The 23,420-nt window shown below is 47.4% G+C and overlaps 1 protein-coding gene across 3 annotated transcripts in view; it reads right to left on the reverse strand.

Annotated features, from left to right (window-relative positions):
• MATN2 (matrilin 2) overlaps positions 1-23,420 on the reverse strand; it is a 171,065-nt gene that overhangs the window by 23,846 nt on the left and 123,799 nt on the right. For all 3 annotated transcript variants that reach the window (XM_055546595.1, XM_055546594.1, XM_055546593.1), the window contains 4 exons: positions 16,582-16,704; positions 9,514-9,636; positions 6,366-6,488; positions 6,019-6,141 (listed from right to left, as the gene is read on the reverse strand). In XM_055546595.1, coding sequence (XP_055402570.1) covers positions 6,019-6,141; positions 6,366-6,488; positions 9,514-9,636; positions 16,582-16,704 — 492 coding nt within the window. The remainder of the gene's footprint in view (positions 1-6,018; positions 6,142-6,365; positions 6,489-9,513; positions 9,637-16,581; positions 16,705-23,420) is intronic.

A 23,420-nucleotide genomic window follows, 5' to 3' on the forward strand; every position in this document is an offset into this window, starting at 1 on the left:
TCCCTGGTTCAGGGGTCATCCTCGCCCAGCAGACTCAGCAGAGGCTGCTCAGATAGGCTGATAGATTCTCAGGAGGCAAACTAAAACAGTTTTCTCAAGGGAAGCCGAACCTCCAAATAGCATAATGAACTCTAAGTGCTGCAGTGGTCTGTCTCAGTGGCTCCTCCAGGCTCACATCTCTCCAGTCTCCCTCTCAATTCAGCACTCGGTACTTACTACTAAGTACTCAGTACTTAGTACTCAGTACTCTCAGCTTTTTCAGTTCACTCTCTGGACCCTGGCTGGCATGTTCTGTTTCCTGTGCCTAGGAAGACCACGCCCTCCGTTTTAGCCCTTTGGGGCTGCTCTAACAAAACACTTCAGACTGAGTAGCTTATAAACAACAGAAATGTATTGCTCACAGTTCTGGAGGCTGGAAGTCTGAGGTCAGGATGCCAGCAAGGTTGGGCAAGAGCCCTCTTCTAGGTCACAGACTTCTTGTATCCTCACATGGCAGAAGAAACTGGAGAGTTCTGTGGGCAGGGATCTCATTCATATGGGCTCCATCCTCACAACCTAATCACCTCCTAACGGCCTTGCCTCCTAACACTATCACCTTCCACGGTTAGACTTTCAACATATAAATTGGGGGGGGGGCGCAAATATTCAGTCCATAACACCTTCCATCTCTGCATAGCTCCCTCCATCAGTCTCTAAAGGTCAGATCAAACACCTCTTTCTCAGGAAGACTTCCTCTGGACCAGGTGAGGGTCCCCCTGCCAGATGCCCCGTGACACCTCTCCTACCTGCATGATGACTCTCATCACACAGAATGGAAGATCTATCCTTAATATCCTTCTTCCCTGAGAAATTTTAAACTCTCTCAGGGCAGAAACTGAACTTGCATCAACCCCACAGTGGCCCAGGGTCAGCACAAGATGACCAGCACAACACAGGTCCACAGGAAGTGCTTGAGGAGGCTGAGCATCAATGAACCAGAAGTACCTAGACTCAAATCCAGAGACGAAAGTGAGGACAGACGGAACCACCACTTCATGTGACGTGGCTGTAAGGACTTAGCAGAGATCTCAGGATGCAGGAATGAAACATTTTCCCTTTAGAGAAGGATCCTCTTTTTTAAAAAAAAAAAAAACATGTCAGAAGGCAGGTCTACATATTAATTAAAGCCTTATCATGAAGGGGGTCTGCGATCAAGACGAGCAGACGCTTCAGCACGCAGCACAGGTTTTAGGGCCTGAGTCTCACAGCCCCACACACTGATACAGTCTGTTCCTCACATCTGGACCCCACATCTGGTGACTCACGCACGAGCTGTGGCGCAGCACTCATGGGGTAATGTGTTCCGAGGACTCGCACCTCCTTGGTGATGACAGACAGCAATCCTGTGTCTGGGGCTCCACGTAGGAGGTTATTAAACCCAACCCCAAGCCCAGAGGGAGAAAGCCACAGTGGCCGCCTGCCAAGAGGGTGACCAAGGCTGAGAGACAGAATTACACCATTTGCTGTCATTTTTAAAAATAATAAATCTAGCAGCAGCCATTCATTTGCTAACTCTGTGTAGGTTTTTTTTTTTTTTCCTCAGACAAACCAGAAGCAGCTCAACTGAGATGTATTTTTAGAGGTCACCCTGGGTAAAAGATTCTGAAGTCAGGGGACCCCAGTCTTAGCCCTGACTCTGTCGTCAACCCCCAGGGTCAGCTTGGGGGGCATCAGTTTTCTCCCCAGGCCACAAAAGAAAGAAAAGATCTCTAAGTTTCCTTCTGTTCCTTTCAATCTCTAATGTGAATACACGAGGGTAAAGGGTAAAGTGGTCTTTTCTCTCCAGTCTCTGTGATGGACTGAACTGTGTTCTCCTCAAATTCTGAGTTGAAGCCCAAACCCTCAATGTGCTGGTATTTGGAGGTGGGGCCTTTGGGAGGTGATTAGGGTTAGATGAGGTTATGAGCGTGGGACCCCCATGATGGGATTAGTGCCCTTCTAAAAAGAGACTACAAGAGAGTGTATTCTCTACGTGTGTGTCTGTGTATCTGTGTGTGATGGGAGGACACAGCAAGAAGGCAGACATCTGCAAGCTCAGAGGAGGGTTCTTACCAGAGCTGACCATACTGGCGCCTTAATCTTGGATGTCCAGCCTCCAGAACTGCAAGACAATTACATTTCTGCTGCTAAGGCACCAAGCATGCAGTATTTTTTGATGACTGCCTGAATACAATAACACACTGCTCTTGTCTTGCTCAGGGTTGCTTCGTCCTGCAAAGTCAGTCTGGGAGGCATCAGGTAGGAAAAAGCCTTTGCCCACCCACCTCTGGTGGCCAGTGTAGGAGTATCCCCAGCTGAAATTCCCAGTGCTCTATGCTTGTCACTCAGATCCGTATCAGCACCAGCCATGTGCTAGAGGAAGGTAGTGCCTGGGCTCCTGAGCCTGACTCCTCCCAGGTAGTCTCCACAAGAAGGGCAGGCCAGGCCTACCAGGAGTGGGTGTTCAGGCAGCAAAGCAGGACGCTACCTCAGCCCTCTCCTAGTGTGGGGCCGTCTAACAGTGGGAAGTAAGATTTCAACAAGAGTACCTTCAGGTTTATGGCATTTTACAAGTTCCCCAAGCACGTCGGCGAACGTCTTTCCCTGTGCCACAAAGTGACCCTGAGAAAGAGGCAGAAATGATCATTCCCAGTTTACAGGTGAACAGTTAGACGCAGGCAAGAGACCTGAGAAATGTGGGTTTGGTCCCTGGGTCAGGAAGATCCCCTGGAGGAGGACATGGCAATCCACTCCAGTATTCTTGCCTGGAAAATCCCATGGACAGAGGAGCCTGGCGGGCTATGATCCAGAGGGTCACAGAGTCAGACACGACTTTAGCAACTTAGCATGCATGTAGTCAGATCCAGAGAGGTCAGTTCCCTCCCAAGATTTAAACCCAATCTTTGGGCTCTTAGTTCAGTGTTCTTTCTACTCTGCCATGCTGATTCTAGATCTGTGCACAGATGGCCACAGGGAAGGGTCCTGATGGGGTCTCACTGCAGTGGGTGGAGCAGAGCTGCTCCCAGCAAGTCAGGAGGGCAGGAAGTTCCCCATGGAGGTGATGCTGGCCCTGGGCTGGGTTTCTGCCAGCAGAGGTAGGATATGGAGGTTGTCCTAAGTGGAGACAGGCTGGGCTGGAGGTTCAGGCCCTGCTCAGAGAAGAGGGGAGCTGCCTCCTTTGAAGAAGCAGAGGGAACAGGGAAGAAGACCTGGGTGGGGCTCAGGAGGTGGAGGAAGGTGTTCTCTGCCACCTGCCAAGTCAAGGTCCACTGAAGCGTCTGGAACAGAAGATGGACCCTGTGCCAGGTGCCACAGGATGAAAACACAGGTGGTCTCTGCCCGTTCACTCAACATGTGTTGAACTTTATGGAGCATTTCCTGTGGGCAAGGTCTGGAACTCAGTCTCTGAGTAAGACCAGGTCTCTAACCTCCAGAAGCTCGCAGGCCTGTGGGCTGTGTGCTCCATGCACATCTAGACTAGAGAGTCTTTCCTGATGCTGAGATGTGCTTGCACTAAGTTTATTTCAGAAATTTCCAGGAGGTAGAGACGGGAGGAGTCCTCTCAGCTGCAGCTTGCAGAACAGATCCCCTGATTTCCCTCCCCACCTCAACCCCCTTAAGGGTTGTGGAACAACCCTCCAAGGGGTGATCGCAGCTTGGAGGTCAGGGGACCAAGAGGAAGGGAGGGTGGGCGTCACTCCAGAGGCCAGAGAGCCCAAGGTGCCTGCAGGGGTGTGAGAATAAGTGTCCATTCCTTCCAGGGCCCTGGGAAACTGTGCCTGCTCTTTGTGCTTCAGAGAACCTTCCAGAAAGTGAGCAGAGTGTTCTTCAGGCCACCTGCTATCAAGGCGGTAAGTGGAGGCTGCCTTTATGAAGGGCCAAAGACACCCTCATCTGCTGAGCAGGCCTGGCTGAACTCCAGCGGGCTCCCCACCCACAGCCCAGCATGATTTACAAAAAAGATGCAGTCAGGATGTCAGGCTCTTTGTGATCTGGGACGGAGCTGGGAAACACACGTTCCCAACCCCAGTTTACTATGGCCACACTGAAAACACAGCGCATTACTGCAGAACAGGGCAGCTAGACAGAATCAACCCGGGGCAGACACAGGCTTCAAATAGGGGACAAGCTCAACAGATATGTGTCAGATGGCAGGTAAAATGCATCTCTTACAAATACCACCATTGCCTGTGTGTGTGCTCAGTCATGTCCGACTCTGCAACCCCATGGACTACAGCCATCCAGGCTCCTCTGTCCATGGGATTTCCCAGGCAAGAGTGTTAGAGTGGGTTACCATTTCCTTTACCAACTGAGCTATCAGGGGGCCCTGACTTCCCTGGTGGCTCTGATGGTAAAGTGTCTGCCTACAGTGCAGGAGACCTGGGTTTGATCCCTGGGCTGGGAAGATCCCCTGGAGAAGGAAATGGCAACCCACTTCAGTACTCTTGCCTATAAAATCCCATGGATGGAGGAGCCTGGTAGGCTACGGTTGAACACAACTGAGTGACTTCACTTTCTTTCACCATTTCCTACTCCAACCATTGCCTGAGGATAGGATAATTCTAACTCATCTGATCATCTCATGTAGATGCAGCATATATAATAAACAAATACATATCAAAATTCACTTCTAATGGCATTGTTGCACGTTTACTCAAATGGATATCACTGTATCATCAGTTACAAGCCCTATAAATGAGAAAATGGACATTTGAAAGTGTCAGTGGCCATAACAGATGTGGCTGGAAGGAGGGAGTGGGACACGCAATTGTAAGGAGGAGGGGTAGCATTTGTTTGGAAGGGTCATGAAAATTTCTCAGACGTCCTGCGATTATCTTATAGTCAGTTCTTGGTTATCACAGCAATGGGGAGGTCCAAAGAAATGCATGGATAATCTAAGGTGATGAGAATTAAAATAAATCCGTTAAAAAGCAGCCTTCTGGCTTTGGCATGCAGTCAAATGTACATGCAATTGGACACACCCACTCTCTTTCTGCACCCTGATGTCCAGCCCCTCCCTGTGCTGGCCAGGACAGCCGGGCAGGCAGCCACAAGCAAGCCATAAAACTCAAGACTCCATCCCAAATGGGGGAAACCTTTTCTCACAGCCGGCGGAGTTAGAGAGGCACACCCAGCTATGCAATCAGGGCACCTGCCCAAGTGAACAGATGACATAAAAAGTGACATAAAAAGGTGGACATGTTAGGTTGTGACCACAGTTGTATCAGTGGTCAGGGAACCTGGTCCTATAACTGGAAAGACTAGCAGGACCCGCAAGGTACATGGCAATCCTGTTCCTCCACTTCTGACCCCTTCTCTTGAAATGACTATTTTTAAGTCTTTATCTTGGTCCACTTGGAAACAAGACTGCAGGGCAGAAAACATAGCCTCCCTGAGTGAAGAGGAGGACATCTGGGAGCTTTTTTTTTTTAAAGTAATGGAGACAGGAATTGGGCCCAGCTGCCGGGAAATATGTCCCCAGGAAACCTCACTGCCAACCTCGCCCCCCCCCTCCCCCGCCCCCGCCATCTGCCGCCAAATTATCCGGATTGGGGGAGGGGACGGGGTTCTCAGGAGCCTCCCCTTCTAGCAGAACTGACTTTGGAGTCACAAGAGTCCAGAGTCTGAACCCACCCCGTAACAGCTGGTCACTTTAGGCTTTTCACTTAGTCTGAAGGTGAGGATTCTGCTGAGGTTGCGGCCCAGAGAAAGCACGCGCTCAGCGTGCAGCGCAGCCGGAAGTCCGCAGTCAGGAAGGCATCTACTTCACTATAACTCATGCCCGCTCCGAAATGACCAAGGGCCAGGCCGGAAGAGGCAGAAGCCGTCTAGGGGCAGGAAAGCGGCAGCCGCCAGGGCTGACATCGCTGGGAGGGGGGCTTTCGCACACGTTCAGCCACGAACCCGGGGGCGCAGACCCACCCGTGGTCACTGTCCTCGGCGCACCCCACCCACGATCGCCCGTGCCGCGCCCCCGTCGTCCGACGTCATAACACTCACTGGCACAGGTCTTGCCGTCACTGCGGAGCACGTGTCCCTCAGGACACTCGCAGACGAAGGATCTGTCCGTGTTGACGCAGGAGTACTCGCAACCGTGGTGGCTCAGCAAGCAGTAATCCACTCCTGCAAAACCCCACAGCCAGGGAATCAGATCACGGACCTGCGCGCCCCGCTATCCCTCCTCCTCCTGCCCCGGGAAGGCGCGCGGTCCCCAGGGGACAGCCCCACCATATCCCCCGGAGCAACAAGCAGAGGACAGAGGGGTGCCCACCATCCCCTACGGCCCTCACGTTCTCCACGCCGGTGGCAAAGCTCTTCCCTGTAAGAGAAGCACGAAGGGCACTCACGCGAGCAGGTCTTGAGGTCGTCGTTGATGAGGAAGCCTTCCGAACACTGGCACACGAACGAGTCCTCCGTATTGAGACACAGCTGCTCACAGCCGTGGTCCTGCTCGGCGCAGTGATCCACCCCTGCAGGCGACCACACAGGGAAAGCCCCTGAAGTAAGCCAGGAGGGCATCAGAGAACAAAACCACCTCCCCCGGGAGCCGCTGCCGGGCAGTTTCACTCCGTTGATGCCCAAAAGAGAGAGGTGTATGGTTTCCTTCCACTCTGTGCCACTGGCCTGGTTTGTTTTATTTCCTATTTCTGTGAGGAGTAAGGTGCATGTGACTCCGGTCAAAGTGGTAACGACAGTAGCCCTCTGCACCTGAGCCAGGTCTGGGCATCACCTGCAATCCCCAGGGGCACCGGTGCGAGAAGGTGCCCTCCCCGTGGCACAGAGAGGAGAACCAGGCTCGGGAAGATGGAGCCGCGGACCCCGCCGGTTCCCTGCGGCTGACAGCCGTGTCTCAGGATTGGGGAGGGCTCCACGCCACACTATTTGGGCTCAAATCCCACCTCCCCCTACCGGCTTCCCAGCTGTGAGATGCTTGCTGGGCGGTCATTTGGCCTCTCTGCCAGCATCTCATGACTTGAGAAATGGGGTTGAGGCTCGCTTTTTTCTAGGAACATGGTGGGAGGAGTTGATTCACCTAAAACCCTCAGAACAGTGGCTGGCATACATAATCACTTTGTGAATGCCTGTCATTACTAAGTATATGGCTGGGGAAGAAAGAATTGTATAGTTCCTTTGTATCTCAAGGAGAAAAAGTGCTGTTATCCTCCATAACCAGGACATCCAGATTCAGAAAACAAACCAACGCTGAGGCCTTGCGTGTGTGGCCAGTCCTGGCACCCGAGCCCTGCACAGCTGGCCCAGCTAGGATAACAGACACACAGCTGTGGTGAACTGGTTCCCACCAGACAGCCCTGCAGGCTGCCTCCCAGATTTCCTTGATGGAGAAAACGCACACCCGGAGACTGGAGAGACACTGAAGGCCTTGTGCAGGGCCATGGGGTGGGCCTCTCTGACTCCCACAGGACCTGGGACTGTGCCTTCTGGAACATTCCACCCGTGGCTGTACCTACTGCAAACATTCGCAAGATCTCAAGAGCCAGAGACTTCTATTCACATCTCAGTTCACCATTTACCTGTCACGTGATCCTGGGAAACAGAACTTAATCCCCTTGCGCTTGTTTCCCCGTCTTTAAATGGGGGTAAGAATGTTGATGCCTCACTGGGATCTGGTGCAGATAAAGTGAGTGAGTACTTGGGAAGCGATCCCGGCCACGCCTGCACGGAGCAAGCCCCTCATAAGGGCTTCCTATTGTGATGGTCTGTGGGCTCCCTGAGCCCCCATGGAGAATAGGATTACCAGGCTGTCTCTGGGGACTCCTAGGAAGAAATAGCTTGGTTTATACTTTCTTGAAGCTGACAAGATGGTCCTTCTTACTAGATTCCAGAAAGAAAAGATGGCTCAATCTCTTCTGCTCCAAGGCGTGTGGGGAGGGAGAGGCAGGTCACGGGCCCTGGGGCTCTACGTGGGCTTGTCCAGGCCATGCCAGCCTGCCCTGGGATGCCTATCAGAGCTGTCAGCTGGCAGGCCCCACGCTCCTGGAAGAGAAGGCACACAGACTGTACACAGATCCATCTTCACCAGGGCGTCCCCTCGTTGAGCGGAAGGACCCTTGTTCACCACTGGCTTCTCACAAGGACTCAGAGACTTCCAGAGGCAAGTGCAGAGCAGTGCCAACTCTCTGGTTCAAAAATGCTCTGACTTCCGAGATTGATGCTTCGAAAGCCCGATCGAGGACTCTGTTTCCTCTGAAGACGGAAAGGAGCACGAGGTTTCCCGAGGACTGCTCTGCACCTAATACTTCATCTGTGAAACTTCCCCTCCAGGCAGTGGAAGGTCCAAATATTGAACAGCTGTACTGTTCTCACTCACAATCTATCTCTGTCCCCAAAGCTGGAGCAGATGTGCAGCTCGCTGGGTGGAAAGCCACACAAAGGGCCCCTTCTGTGCCAGCCGTGTCACCAAGCCCCTCACTGGCACCCCCCTGGGTCAGGGCGTCCCCCGCCGTGTCACACGCCCCACCCCCGCTGGCTTGGACCAGTGGAGACTGTGCCTCGTAAAAAAGACATGGAACCATCTAGCTGGCACATCCCGCAAGTTTCCACGTTGACGTCACCGGACCGAGTTATGTTGTGCCTCTTACACAAGAAAATGAAGACAATGCTTCATAAAAAGTCCCATGTTTCTCAGCTCGCCCTCAGATGAGGTCTGCAGTGGCCCAAGGGCCTTCTGAGGTCTGTCTCTTTTCTGGTTCCTGTCCCAGGCTCTGTGGCAACAAAGAGCTCTTATTTTTAATTGTATGTTTTCCTTGTGTCAAGCACTGTGCTAAGAGGTTGAAATAGTCCTCATGATTCCCCTTAACAACTCCAGGAAATTAATGCTGTTATCATCTTCCCTTTTTTTAAACGGATGGAAAAGTCAAAGCTTGGAGAACTTTAATACCTTACCTGGGGTCACATGTCTAGTATGAGGCAGAGTTTGGATGAAATCAGGCTGGTCTGACTTAATCAAGGCTCTCAAGAGCAAATGATAATATTAGCTAATATTTGTGCATGTGTTAGTTACTCAGTCATGTCCAACTCTTTGCGACCCCATGGACTGTAGCCCGCCAGTCTCCTCTGTCCATGGAACTCTCCAGGCAAGAATACTGGAGTGGGTAGTCATTCCCTTCTCCAGGGGATCTTCCTGACCCAGGGATCGAACCCAGGACTCCTGCATTGCACGTAGATTCCTTACCATCTGAGCCACCAGGGAGGCCTAGCTAATATTTACTGGGCTTTTATTATGTGTCTAGCAGGATTTTTCTAAGTGTTTTCTACGTGCTGATTCTTTCACTCTTCACAATCCAGTCTCTGAGGTAGGCAGCATGAGTAGTCCCATTTTACAGATGATGAAACTGAGGCCAGGAAAGTTAAGGCTGCTGGACCATCAGGCTCATAGGAAACCCAGGAGCTTCAGAAGTGACTGGCTGCTAGTGAGCCCCAGGGCCTATGTGTGAACCTGGCCCTCCCATGAGCCCCTGACCCGGGTACACTCACGGCTGCAGGTCTTGCCGTTGGGGTCCAGAGTGTAGCCCCGGCGGCAGCGGCAGTAGTAGCCCTCCTCCGTGTTGATGCATTCGTGCTCACAGCCCGGCTTGTTCAGCGCGCAGTAGTTGATCCCTGAAGGGAGAAAGGGCAAACACTCCTTCAGGCTTGGGGCTTCTCCCAGGGCTGAGGTTGGCCCCTCCCAGTAAATATTCAGTAAGGAAGGTGCTCCACGGGACACAGACAGCAGCTCCTGTTCTGCACGAGCTTGTTTGGGAGAACCTGGCACCTGGGGGTATGTCCCTCTGCGCTCGCCAGCAGGGGTCTCTTCCTCAATAGATGGCCAAAACGCTGGTGAAATGGGTTGAGCGCCACAGTTCCCAGCCCATCTCCTCCCAAGAATGATGGAAACGCTGGGAAAATTCAGTCTCTTCTTCCAGTTAACCTGATTACTAGGGCTCAAAGCATGTATGGAGCTGCTGCCGGCAGTGACATCTGACAACGGCATGGGACGGCACAAGGCAGAATTAACAGCAGCTGATCTTGCAAGATACCCAGCGATTTAGGAGAGGCAGGAAAAAGCAGTTACATTAAGAAGGGTCCAAAGCTCCACCGGGCTCTGGGTGAGAGCGTGACACCATCCATAATCAAGAAACGGGAGAAGATGCATCTCTGATGCTGGCCCAGGTTGTTACAGCTCTGCCCTATTCACCCCCATCCAAGCTGCATTTCTGCCAGCAGACATCGGCAGCATCACCACCAGCAGTCAATTAGCAGTTTCATTTTCTGGTAGAAAATGCTAAAACCACATGCTGGGTCACCCCTACCCTCACCCCCACCCCCACGTACAGAGAAAGTAATGGAAGAGACGAAGAACTATAAAGGGAAATAAAATGAGCTTGTGGAGGGCCTCTGTGAGACTGGTCACCAACCTCAGGGGCTGAACTGGAGCCATTTAGCTGCATTGTTCTTTTTCCCGGGGATGTGGCAGACACTGTTGGTTGCCTTGCCAATAAGCATTACCCTGTCTTCCTGAAACCAGAACCCTGACCCCGCAAGGCATGAGTCATGAGTGGTATAAGCCAGCCTGGCAAGCCTGTTCTCCTTTGCCAGGAATTGGTCTAGAGGTGGGAAGATGCCTAGTTCTTGCCAATGAGACAGTAGAATTTATTGCAGCCCCTAGGAAAGATGTCTCTTCCTGAGAAGACAGAGATGTATGAAAAGAAATGAAATGAAACCCATACTCAGAGGACCTCAGACCATCCCGTAAAGGGTCCGTGATGTGCCATCCCACATGACTGGTGGATGGAACTTTCCATGCGCAGAGAAGAAGTGGCTGCAGACTTGAGCAGACGGAGAGAACTCCCATGACCTGCAGGGGCTGGCCTGAGAGAAGAGATGCCGCCACGAGCCACAGGCCCTGGGCATGCTCTCTGTACTTCACCCCTTCTGCACGAGGAGAGGCAGACTATTGTTAGCTGTGTGCAGTTATCAGTTCATCAACAACCTCACCTGTGTGAGACAGATGTGAATGTCAGAAAATAAGGAATGAGATGAAGGAAAATAGACCTAGCAATAAAACACCGGCCACAGACAAAGAGACAAAGAGCCAAGTCAAGAGACACAGAACACAAAGGGCCCCACAGACTTGGCCACATAGTGCAGGACCTGCAGGAATCTCTCCATCACACCGTCAGAGAAAAGTAAAATTATCTTCAGTAAGTGCTGTTCTAAAAAGCCAGCATTCGGCCACTATGGAAAACAGTATGGAGGTTCCTCAAAAAAAATTAAACCTAGAATTACACGTGATACAGAAATTCCACTTCTGGGTTTACACCCAAGAGAACAGAAAGCAGGGCCTTGAAAATTATGTTCACATCATCTTTATTCACAATGACCCAAAGGTGGAAGCAACCCAAGTGTCTACTGAATGGATCAGCAAAATGTGGCAAATACAGAATGTGGAATATTATTCAGCCTCAAAAAGGAAGGAAATTCTGATGTGGAATGAGCCTTATGGTAAGTGAAATGAGCCAGTCACAGAAGGACAAATCTTGTAAGATTCCACTTATATGAGGTACCTAGAGTGGGTAGTGGAGAAGGCGATGGCACCCCACTCCAGTACTCTTGCCTAGAAAATCCCATGGGCAGAGGAGCCTGGTGGGTTGCAGTCCCTGGGGTGGCTAAGAGTCGGACACGACTGAGCGACTTCACTTTCACTTTTCACTTTCATGCACTGGAGAAGGAAATGGCAACCCACTCCAGTGTTCTTGCCTGGAGAATCCCAGGGACGGTGGAGCCTGGTGGGCTGCCGTCTCTGGGGTCGCACAGAGTCGGACACGACTGAAGCGACTTAGCAGCAGCAGCAGAGTAGGTACTCATAGAGATGGAAAATAGAATGGTGGTTGCCGGGACTGGGGAAGAGAGGAATAGCGAGTTACTGTTTAATCAGTGCAGAGTTTCGGTTTGGGAAGATAAAGTTCTGGAGCTGGATGGTAAGGATAGTTGTGTAACAACAAAAATGTACTTAATGCCACTGAAGTGAAGTGATGTGAAGTGAAAGTCTTTCAGTCGTGTCTGACTCTTTGCAACCCCATGGACTATACAGTCCATGGCATTCTCCAGGCCAGAATACTGGAGTGGGTAGCTGTTCCCTTCTCCAGGGGATCTTTCCAACCCAGGGTTCCAACCCAGGTCTCCCGCATTGCAGGTGGATTCTTTACCAGCTGAGCCACCAGGGAAGCCCAAAAATACTGGAGTGGGTAGCCTATCCCTTCTCCAGAGGATCTTCCTGACCCAGGAATCGAACTGGGGTCTCCTGCATTGCAGGCGGATTCTTTACCAACTGAGCTATTAGGGAAGCCCAAACTGTGCACTTAAAAATGGTTACAGTGGTAAATTTTGTTCTGTGGGCAGTCACTTCAGTCGTGTCCAACTCTTTGTGACCCTGTGGATTGTAGCCCGCCCGCCTCCTCTGTCCATGGGATTCTCCAGGCAAGAATACTGGAGTTGAGTTCCCATGCCCTCCTCCAGGGGATCTTCCCAACCTAGGGATCAAACCCACATCTCTTGCATTGCAGCCACATTCTTTATCACTGAGTCACCCAGGAAGCCCCTTATGCTGTATATTTTACCGCAACTTTTAAAGGGCTAACACTAAGAAAGATTTACATACTCTAATTAAATTCAAAAACATGAAGATTTTGGGGGCTTCCCTGGTGAATCAATGGCAAAGAGTCCATCCCCCTGCCAAGGCAGGGGACATGGGTTCGCTCCTTGGTCCACAAGGATCCCACGTGCCATGGAGCAACTAAGCCCGTGGGCCACAACTACTGAGCCTGCGCTCTAGAGCCTGGGAGCCGCAACTACTGAACCCACCATGTGCCACAGCCACTGAAGCCCACAAGCTCTAGAGCCCATGCTCTGCCACAAGAGAAGCCCCCGCAATGGGAAGCTCGAGCACCACGACTAGAGAGTAGCCCCGGCTGGCCACAACCAGAGAAAGCCCCCCAACCCCTGCAGCAAAAAGAGACACAGCACAGTCAAAAACAAATAAATAAATAATTTAAAAACATGACGATTCTTTCAAAGGTTAGCACTCAGCTATCTGGCAAACAGCAGTTCCAAAATGCCTCTTCTCTGATGGCTCCTTGCCACAGAGGTTGGCCTGTAGAGCTCTGTCTTCTTTACGTGCTTGAATCACAGTTCGTCACACGTATGTAAGTTACTTATTCCTTCACTGAGTATTCACTGGGTACCCACCATGCCCCCCACGTCTGGTCCAGTCTGCTCATTAACTGTGATGAGCCACACGTGGGCCCAGCTTGGGTGTGGGTTTATCTGGCAAAGCCCAGAGTGTCCAGTAACCCTGCGAGATGAGACGGCTGGGCTGTCAGCAACTAAACGGCACTAAGTAAAAGGCTCCTCAAAAAGGAGCTGGAGACCTCACTGAAAAGGTAAGACATAAAAACATGAGAGATCAGAGATAGGTCACTGCAGACTGTCATGCCAACTGAGTGGCACAGAGCGTAAGTTTTAGAAAGATGGGACAGGCTACAAAATGTTAAAGCAGAAAGTCATGTTCCTTTGGTTTAGGAAATGGAGGTTCGGAGAAGCAAAGCAGTCTGTCCAAGGTCACATGGCCAGGGTGGGTGACTTGCCCCCCTTACTCAGTTCAACCTGTGCACTCTGTACCCTGCTGTTTAGAGTGTGATGCCTTCAGTAGGGGCAGGGGGCCAGCCTCGGGGCCAGTGTGAGCAATCCTGGAGTCCCACCCACCTCTGACTCCACCCTGGGGTCCCCACCTAGACAGTCAGTCCTGGGCTCTGTGTTCTGCATCCTTGCCTCAATAATTTATGCTTTAAGTCGATGACAGTACTTTCCAGAAAAAGAAATTATGCCTGGATGAGGAGAAAGAACAAATCCAGGCCAAGAGTGTTTTCTTCAGTAGGATTGTGCCTTGAATCCTGCACCCCCCACCTCCAGTTTAATTGGATGACATCAAATTCCATTGAAAAATAGATTTCTTATTAGATTTGCAAACAGCCCACACCCATCAACCGCCCATTAAATGTAAATGGCTGTACTCTGAGCTCGAGATCTTTAACACTCTAAGGATCCTCAGGCTCCTAACAACCAAGCCCAGATTTTAAACCCCATTTCTCTGCTTCCTGATCCCACGGAATGCTCCAGAGAAGCACCGAGTGCTCACTTTCCGTTAGCAGCTGTCTGCCATAATTGCCGGCATGCACACATCAGGGCAGGGGTGGCTCTCAGAGGGATCTCGGCAGTGGAGGGCTGGGTTTGCAGCAAAGACAATGGAAAAAGTAACGACGAGGCAGGATGTTCGGAGAAGGGCTGATGAGGACATTGGGTTTTAAGAAACAAATTCCATTTTTCTTGGATGAAAAACTAGGGCACCTGGCTGAAGAGGAAATGGAGCTATCTCTGAATATATATGCATGAGTGTTAAGGACTCTGGGCTGGAGACAGGCCTGACTCTGTGCTGGAGACAGGCCTGTCTCCAGGCTAATTTGTGGTGATCACACTGCTTCCAAATGGTCACTTCCTCTCCACTTATCCTTCTGTTCTTGGCCTCCCTCCTCCCTTGATAACGAAGCAAGCACTGCCTTGGACCCTTCTCTTTTTCCAAGTGCCTCTCCAGGCAGGATGTGGAGGGTGGGGCAGAGGGCAAGGGAATCTCAGATGACTGTAAGTGATCCGGAGCTTCAAGCCAGTTCCCCTCCACCGATGGCCACGTGCCCAGCTCACTTCCTCCTCCCTTCCCTAGCAACACACAGTGAAGCCTGCAACTCCAGTGACTGAGTTGGAGCAGATCGAATTTTCCCCCATGGAAGAGGTCTAGGTCCACAACTGAGTCCCACTGGTGAGTGATTTTTCCCTGGGGGTAGCCAGCCACTGACACACTCGCCCCGAGAAAAAGGTGTACATAGCACAGACAGGAGTGGCCGGGCTGGCCTCTCCCACGGCTGCAGGCATGTGTGGTCTGATGGAAAATAGTCTATCTAATTGTTTTCACATTCTGAACCTCCCAGTTAAAATTCCCATCTGATGCCTGAACGTCGCCAGAGTTTGCATCCAGGCAAGGTGGAGGGAATTCTCTTTTGTAAGAGAGGCTCAGCGGCAAATTATGGGCTCTGCCACCTTTAACCACCCTACAAGGTCTCACACGTAGTAGAGTGAGCACGTGAGTCCACACGTGCTGTGGGCAGGCTGTGGCTTGTGGATTCAGTTCAGTAGCCCACGGTGCTTTTCAAAAAACAATGTGTGGTCAGCCTTTTGAAAATCCAGTCCTGTGCTGCAGAACACTGCTGCACCCACCACTAGGAAGAAGTGGATGAGGGATATGTCCCTCAGTGGGAGTTCCAGAGAGTTCTGTGAGTCAACAGTCGGGAGAATGGGGACAGTTCAGTGTGTGTATGTGTGGGGACAGTTCAGTGTGCGTATCTGTGGCCTAACTTTGGGAACGCTTTTTTTTTTTTTTTTTTTTTGGGAACGCTTTTTGAAAAAAATCACAACTTGTGTGCCTTACAAAAGCCACCTTTCTAACAAGATTAATTCAGATGATAGTTGCTATTTCTCCAGGATGATAAATCTAGAGATCCATGTACTCTCTCATTCATTCACTGAATATTGTGTCACACTAGCGTGTGCTGAATACTTGAGGTGTTGAGGATTCACGAGTGAGAAAAAGAGAAGAATCACTGTCCTTGTAGACCTTCCATTCCAGGGGGTCTCTCAGGGACAGGTCACTTAAAGAGATCCCGCTGGAGGTTCATGCTTTAGAACCCCCATCAAGCCCTCTGAGGTGCCAGAGGACACCATCTGAGCCACTCAGCACACCCTTAATATCACCCTGTTGACACCAGGCACCTCTCCAATGCTGCAAGGATGCCCCAGAGTCTCCAATTTTGTTCTTCCTTTATATCAAGGAAAGATGCAATGTCCCCCTTCTTAGAGACCCTCAAGGGTCTCATCTTGAGACTTCCCTTGTGGTCCAGCGGCTAAGACTCTGAGCTCCCAATGCAGGGAGCCTGGGTTCCATCCCGGGTAAGGGTACTAGATGCCACATGCCACAGCTAAAGATCCCGCATGCTGCAACAAAGATCAAATATCCGGTGTCCTGCAACTAAGACCCGGCACACTCAAATAAATAAAAGTAAACGTTAAATTTTAAAAGTGTCTCATCGGGTAGGACCGGAAGAAACCAGCTCCTTTTCCCTTCAACTCTGGACCCAGCCTTTTCTTTCTCTAAGTCCCAAATACATGTTGTGAGGGTAAGGAGGTGGGGGCATGCGTCCTCATTTCAGATAGGCGAGAGCTTCCGTTGGTGCCTCGACTTCACTAAAGGAAATCAGTGGGCAAACCCAGTCTATGCACTGGCTAAAAATCACCCCCATCACAGGATCAGGAGAGACAAAAGGTAAAATAAGGGGCAGAATGATGTCAGCGAGCACAAATGCTGAGAACAAGTGCACCTGCTGGAGATCTGCAAGAAAAACGAAAGCCAACGGGGCCATCTGTGGAACAAGCCCTTCTTCCACATGCAGTGCAACTTACTTCTGCAGGTCTTCTGATCGGGATTCAGGGTAAAGCCTTTCAGGCAGCGGCAGGCATAGGAATCATCTGTGTTAACACACTCATGCTGGCATCCATGGTTAGGTGAGGCACAGTAGTCTATCTCTGCAAAGAAAGAAAAATCATAATGATGAACCAAACTGGAAATCTAGCATAGGAAAACCAAAGGACTCACAATCTTAACTTTCCCTAAACAGATATATTCCTATGACCTCAAACACTCAAAACACTCAGGCCATCGAGGGATCTCTCAATGAAGCTATTTCTGTGTTTAGGGATATGGCCTCCCCGGAAGAGGACTTTCTTGACATATTACAAGATGTTTATGCCTTGTGAAGAGGCTTTCCTTGTCCTGGTTCATGTCAGAGCCACCAAAATGTAAGCGTTGTTCGTTGTGTTGCAGGCTGGGAAGAGGGAGCCTGGCTGAATGTTTTACAGAAGGCATGCAACTAAAACGATGACTTCAAACCACTTAACTGAGTGAAACACTTAGCCAAGCAGTATACGAGATCAAATCCTGGAAAAAAGAAGGCCTGAAAGTGAAAGGCATCCTTTGAGGCAAAACACCTCCCTGTTACATTATTGGCCTCATCTGCACTTAAATCATGTCAAGATTTCACATCTCTAGGTATACAGTGGTGTTGTTTTAGTCACTAAGTCGTATCCGACTCTTTGGTGACCTCATGGACTATAGCCCACGAGGTCCTCTGTCCATGGGATTATCCAGGCAAGAATACTGGAGTGGTTGCCATTTCCTCCTCCAGGGGATCTTTCTGACCTAGGGATCAAACCCAGGCAGGCAGATCCTTTACCACTGAGCCACCAGAGAAGCCCAGGTACACATTAATTTAAACCAAAATAGAAAAAAAAGGTCACATGGAATTTTTAATAATGAGATATTGTTGTGTAAGTATTTTGTGGATATGGAATGGGACTCTTCTACTGATGGGTCTGAAACTTGAATGTATTGTCTAAAATTGCTTGAAATAAGTGGCCACTGATGGGGTCTTAAGTTTTTTTGTTTCAGTGAGGGTTTTCATTGTTTCAAGGAACATATGAACTACGTATATCATTTTCATAATGAAGCATTTGGTATAAATGAGTTTTCCCACCCTATACCAAAGGAAACAAAATGAGTAAGAGAAAAGTGCACAGTATTCTCAAAAGGAAAAATATTGAGCGGATGCCAACTCTTCCCAATTTAAAGTCACGGAAAATTTTAAACATTGAAAAAAAAAGAACAGAATAGTATAATTAATCCACATGTATATCACTTGGCTTCAAGAGAATCAATCTACAGCAAACCAATCAATCTACATGGGATATGTATACTCCCATATCCCATGCGAAGATGCCATATAACTTGAAGCTAAACCCCAGATGTTATATCATTTTGTCCATAAATATTTCATAATGTATCCTTAAAAGACTGGAATTCTTTAAACATATAACTGCAATACACAATCATCTATAAAGTATTTTTTAAAAACTTTCTTATTTGGAAATGATTTTAAATTTACAAAAGTTACAAACATAAAAATACAAGCAGACAGGTAAAAGAAGCACCTATAGATTCTCTATCTAGACTCATCTATTGCTCATATTTACCCCATTTGCTTTATCATTTGTTCATCTCTGAATTATTTGAGAGTAAGCTATACACTTGTTGTTTAGTCGCTCAGTTGTGCCCAACTCTTTGCGACCCTGTGGACTGTAGCCCACGAGGCTCCTCTGTCCATGGAATTTTCCAGGCAAGAATACTGGAGTGGGTTTCCATTTCCTTCTCCAAAGCTATATATATTGCCACCCTTTTCCCTTAAACACAGCTTGTACTTCCTAAGAGTAGGTATCAGTTCAGTTCAGTCACTCAGTCATGTCCGACTCTTTGTGACCCCATGAACTGCAGCACACTAGATCTCCCTGTCCATCACCAACTCCTGGAGTCCACCCAAACCCATGTCCATTGAGTCAGTGATGCCATCCAACCATTTCATCCTGTCGTCCCCTTCTCCTCCTGCCCTCAATCTTTCCCAGCATCAGGATCTTTTCCAATGAGTCAGCTCTTCTCATCAGGTGGCCAAAGTACTGGAGTTTCAGCTTCAACATCAGTCCTTCCAGTGAACACCCAGCACTGATCTCCTTTAGGATGGACTGGTTGGATATCCTTGCAGTCCAAGGGACTCTCAAGAGTCTTCTCCAACACCACAGTTCAAAAGCATCAATTCTTCGGCGCTCAGCTTTCTTCACAGTCCAACTCTCACATCCATACATGACCACAGGAAAAACCATAGCCTTGACTAGATGGACCTTTGTTGGCAAAGTAATGTCTCTGCTTTTCAATATGCTGTCTAGGTTGGTTATAACTTTCCTTCCAAGGAGTAAGCATCTTTTAATTTCATGGCCGCAATCACCATCTGCAGTGATTTTGGAGCTCAGAAAAATGAAGTCTGACACTGTTTCCACTGTTTCCCCATCTATTTGCCAGTGATATAACCACAGTGTGGCCATAACTTCATAAATTTACATTTATACAAGACTTTTACTTAATCTACTATCCACATTTTATTCTTCTCAGTTGATCTAATAATATTCTTTATAGTATTTTTTACCCTCTAGTATAGAATATAGTAAAGGGTCAGGGATTATATTTAATTTCATATATGCTTAGCCTCCTTTAATCTGGAAACCATGTTGTCTGTTGTGGCCATTTAAATTAAAATGGAATGGAAACAGCCTAAATGCCCATTGACAGATGAATGGATAAAGAAGGGGTGGTGTATATAGGTATATAAATAATGGAATATTATTCAGCCATAAAAAAGAACAAAATAATGCCATTTGCAGCAACATGGATGAATCTAGAGATTATTGTATAAAGTGAAGTAAGTCAGAATGAGAAAGACAAATACCATAGGATATCACTTATATGTGGAATCTAAAGCACAACAGAAATGAACAGATCTATGAAACAGAAACATACTCACAGGTGTAGCGAACAGACTTGTGGGTGCCAGGGAGAGGGGAGGTGGGGAGGGAAGGATTGGGAGTTTGGGATGAGTAGATGCAAACTAGTATGTGTAGGATGGATAAACAACAGGTGCGGAGAACAGCAGACCCTATGCAATATCCTGTGATAAACCATAGTGGAAAAGAATACGAAGGCCATACATACATATAGCTGAATCACCTGATGTACAGCAGAAATTAAACACAATATTGTAAATCAACTATACTTCAGTAAATTTTTTTTAAAAATTTAAAACATTTGATTTTACATTTGGGTTTATTTTCCATTATACTGAAAATATAGGTACAAAGGGACATTAACATTATATACACTTATCATTTCATATATTTACATGTGTATATGTATAATTTCAAAGTAAGAATAACAATTCTATTAATGCTAGGACTGCTGGAAACAGTTAAAGCTCTTTTGTTTTTTGGATATCTACCACTTGGAGTATAACATCAATATATTCCATGCCCATCACTTAAAATAATTCTCTTGGTGATTATGCCAACAACCTGATTTACGGTTAGGCTCATTTGCTTCAATTTGTGTTCTGTAGGCAGTTCTCCAACACCAATTTAGAGCCCTGTAATTTAATTCAGTTCTGACACTAACTACCTACAGTTAACATCCAGTCTCACAAGGTAAAGTGTAAGGTCCCCAACAAGACTGCCCTTACTTCAGACACCAGTTTTCAGGGGGGTGCCCAGCCTACCTTCACTTCTGCACAGCCATCTACAATCCTGGGGGCACCCACAACTACTAGTTCCTCTCAGTAGAACTCAGGAAAGTGCTATACTTACAGTTACCATAATCAAGATGGTTTTAGCTCTTCCTTTCCAATCTAGATTTCATTTCTTCCTTTCCTTTTCACTTCCTTATTACAATGGTTAGAACCTTAGTTGCTCAGTTGTGTCAAACTCTTTGCGACCCCATGGGCTATACAGTCCATGGAATTCTCCAGGCCAGAATACTGGCAAGGGTAGCCTTTCCCTTCTCCAGGGGATCTTCCCAACCCAGGGATCCAACCCAGGTCTCCCGCATTGCAGGCAGATTCTTTACCAGCTGAGCCACAAGGGAAGCCCTCAGAACCTTACAGGCTGTGCTAAATAGAAGTGGTGAGAGTGGGTATCGTGTTTTACCCCTCATCTAATAAGGAAAGCATTCAATCTTTCATTAGCACGACCTTAGCGGAAAATTTTTTCACTGATGCACTGATCAGACTGAGGCAGTTCTCTTCAAGCCTAGCTTGAGGAGAGTTTGTTTTGTTTTGTTTTTTTTTAACCATAAATGAGTGTCAGGTCTTGCCTAGTGCTCTTTCTGTATATACTGAATTGGATCATACAGTTTCTACTTTTTGTATGTTAATGCTTTAAATTTCATTAATCAAGCTTTGAATGTTAAATCATCCTTGAATTCCTGGGATAAATCTCAGGAAGTATTATCCTTTTCATATATTGTGGAATTTGCTAAAAACAAAGATCTTTTGCATGTATTTCATGAAGGATATTTGTGTCATTTTTTTTTCTTATAATGTCCCTTCCTGGGTTTGGTATCCTGCAGGTCTTATAGAATAAATTGAAGAATGATCCTTTCTCTCCCATTTTCTGGAAAAATGTGTATAAAATTGGCATTAGTTCTTCCTCAAATGGTATAAATTGGTAGAACTTACCAGTTAAGTCAGCTAGCCCTGGAATTTTCTTTGTGGAAAGGTTTATAAGTACAAGTTCAATTTCTTTTACTAGAGAGAGGCCTATTCAGATGATCTATTTCTTCTTGAGTTCATTTTAGAAGTTTGTGAATCCAACAACATGTAAAAAAGATTATACACCACGACCAAGTTGGATTCATCTCACAGTCACAAGGATGGCTTGGCACACACAAATCAATCAATATGATACACCACATCAACAAAAGAAAAGTAAAAAATCATATGATCATCTCAACAGATGCAGAAAAAGCATTTGATGAAATTCAACATTCATTCACGATTAAAAACTCTTACTAAAGTGATTATAGAGGCTATTTATGACAAACCCACAGCTGACATACTACTCAATGGTGAAAAGCTGAAAACCTCCCGACTAATATCTGGAACTAGACAAGAATGCCCGTTTTCACCACTTCTATTGAACATAGTACTGGAAGTCCTAGCTGCAGCTACCAGGAAAGAAAAATAAATAAAAAGTATCCAAATTGGAAGGGAAGAGGCAAAGTTGTCATTATATGCAGATAACATAATACCATATATTTAAAAACCTAAAAACTCCATACAAAAACTAACAGAACTGATAAACAAGTTCAGCAAGGTAGTAGGATACAAGATTAACATATAGAAACTGGTTTTATTTCTTTACAGTAACAATGAAATGTCAGAAAGGGAAAGGAAAAAGGCAATTCCTTTTTAAAAAGGAATTACATCAAAAAAAGATAAAAATACTTAGAATAAACCTGACCAAGGAGGTGGGAGATTTATATACTGAAAACTATAAAACATTGTTACAGGAAACTGAAGATGATTTCAAGAAATGAAAAAATATCCTATTTTTATTGGATTAGAAGAATTAATATTGTTAAGATAGCCATACTACTAAAAGCAATTTACAGATTTAATATGATCCCCACCAAATTACTCATGATATTTTTCACAGAACTAGAACAAATAAACCTAAAATTTATATGGAAGCATAAAGATTCCTAAGCAATCCTGAGGGAAAAGAACAAAGCAGAAGACATAAGACTTCAGAAAATAACTATAAAGCTACCGTAATCAAAACAGTATGGGGAACTCTCCTGGTGGTCAAGTGGTTAAGACCCTGCTCTCCCAATCCAAGGGGCCTGGTCAGGGAACTAGATCCTACATGCTGCAACTGAAGATCGCATGCCACAGCTAAAGATCCTGCATGCTACGACTAAAGGTCCCGTATGCTGCAACAAAACTGAAGATCCCATGTGCTGCAACTAAGACCCAGCATAGCCAAAGAAACAAATTAATGAAAACAAAATATTTTTCAGAAATCAGCCTGGTATGAGCACAAAAACAGACATATGAGTCAATGAAACAGAATAGATAGCCCAGAAATAAATACGCATACCTATGGACAAAAGAGGTAAGAGTATACATACAATGGGGGAAAGACAGTCTCTTCAGCAAGTGGTGTTCGGAAAGTTGGACAGCCACATGTAAATCAATGAAGTTAGAACATATTCTTACATGATACACAATAATAAACTCAAAACTAGCTTAAAGACTTAAATACAAGACATGAGACCATAAAATTTCTAGAAGATAAGATAGGCAAAACAGTCTCTGACGTAAATCATATCAATGTCAATCTCCCAAGACAACAGAAATGAAAGCAAATATGAATAAATGGTGAGAGTTGGACTGTGAAGAAAGCTGAGCACCAAAGAATTGATGCTTTTGAACTATGGTGTTGGAGAAGACTCTTGAGAGTCCCTTGGACTGCAAGGAGATCCAAGCAGTCCATTCTAAAGGAGATCAGTCCTGGGTGTTCATTGGAAGGAATGATGCTAAAGCTGAAACTCCAGTACTTTGGCCACCTCATGAGAAGTGTTGACTCATTGGAAAAGACTCTGATGCTGGGAGGGATTGGGGGCAGGAGGAGAAGGGGACGACAGAGGATGAGATGGCTGGATGGCATCACTGACTCAATGGACGTGAGTTTGAGTGAACTCCGGGAGATGGTGATGGACAAGGAGGCCTGGCGTGCTGCGATTCATGGGGTCGCAAAGAGTCGGACACGACTGAGCAACTGAACTGACTGACTGACTGAATCAAACTTAT

The sequence above is a fragment of the Bubalus kerabau genome, chromosome 14 (genome assembly GCF_029407905.1).
Source record: "Bubalus kerabau isolate K-KA32 ecotype Philippines breed swamp buffalo chromosome 14, PCC_UOA_SB_1v2, whole genome shotgun sequence".
Classification (NCBI taxonomy): Eukaryota; Metazoa; Chordata; class Mammalia; order Artiodactyla; family Bovidae; genus Bubalus; species Bubalus kerabau.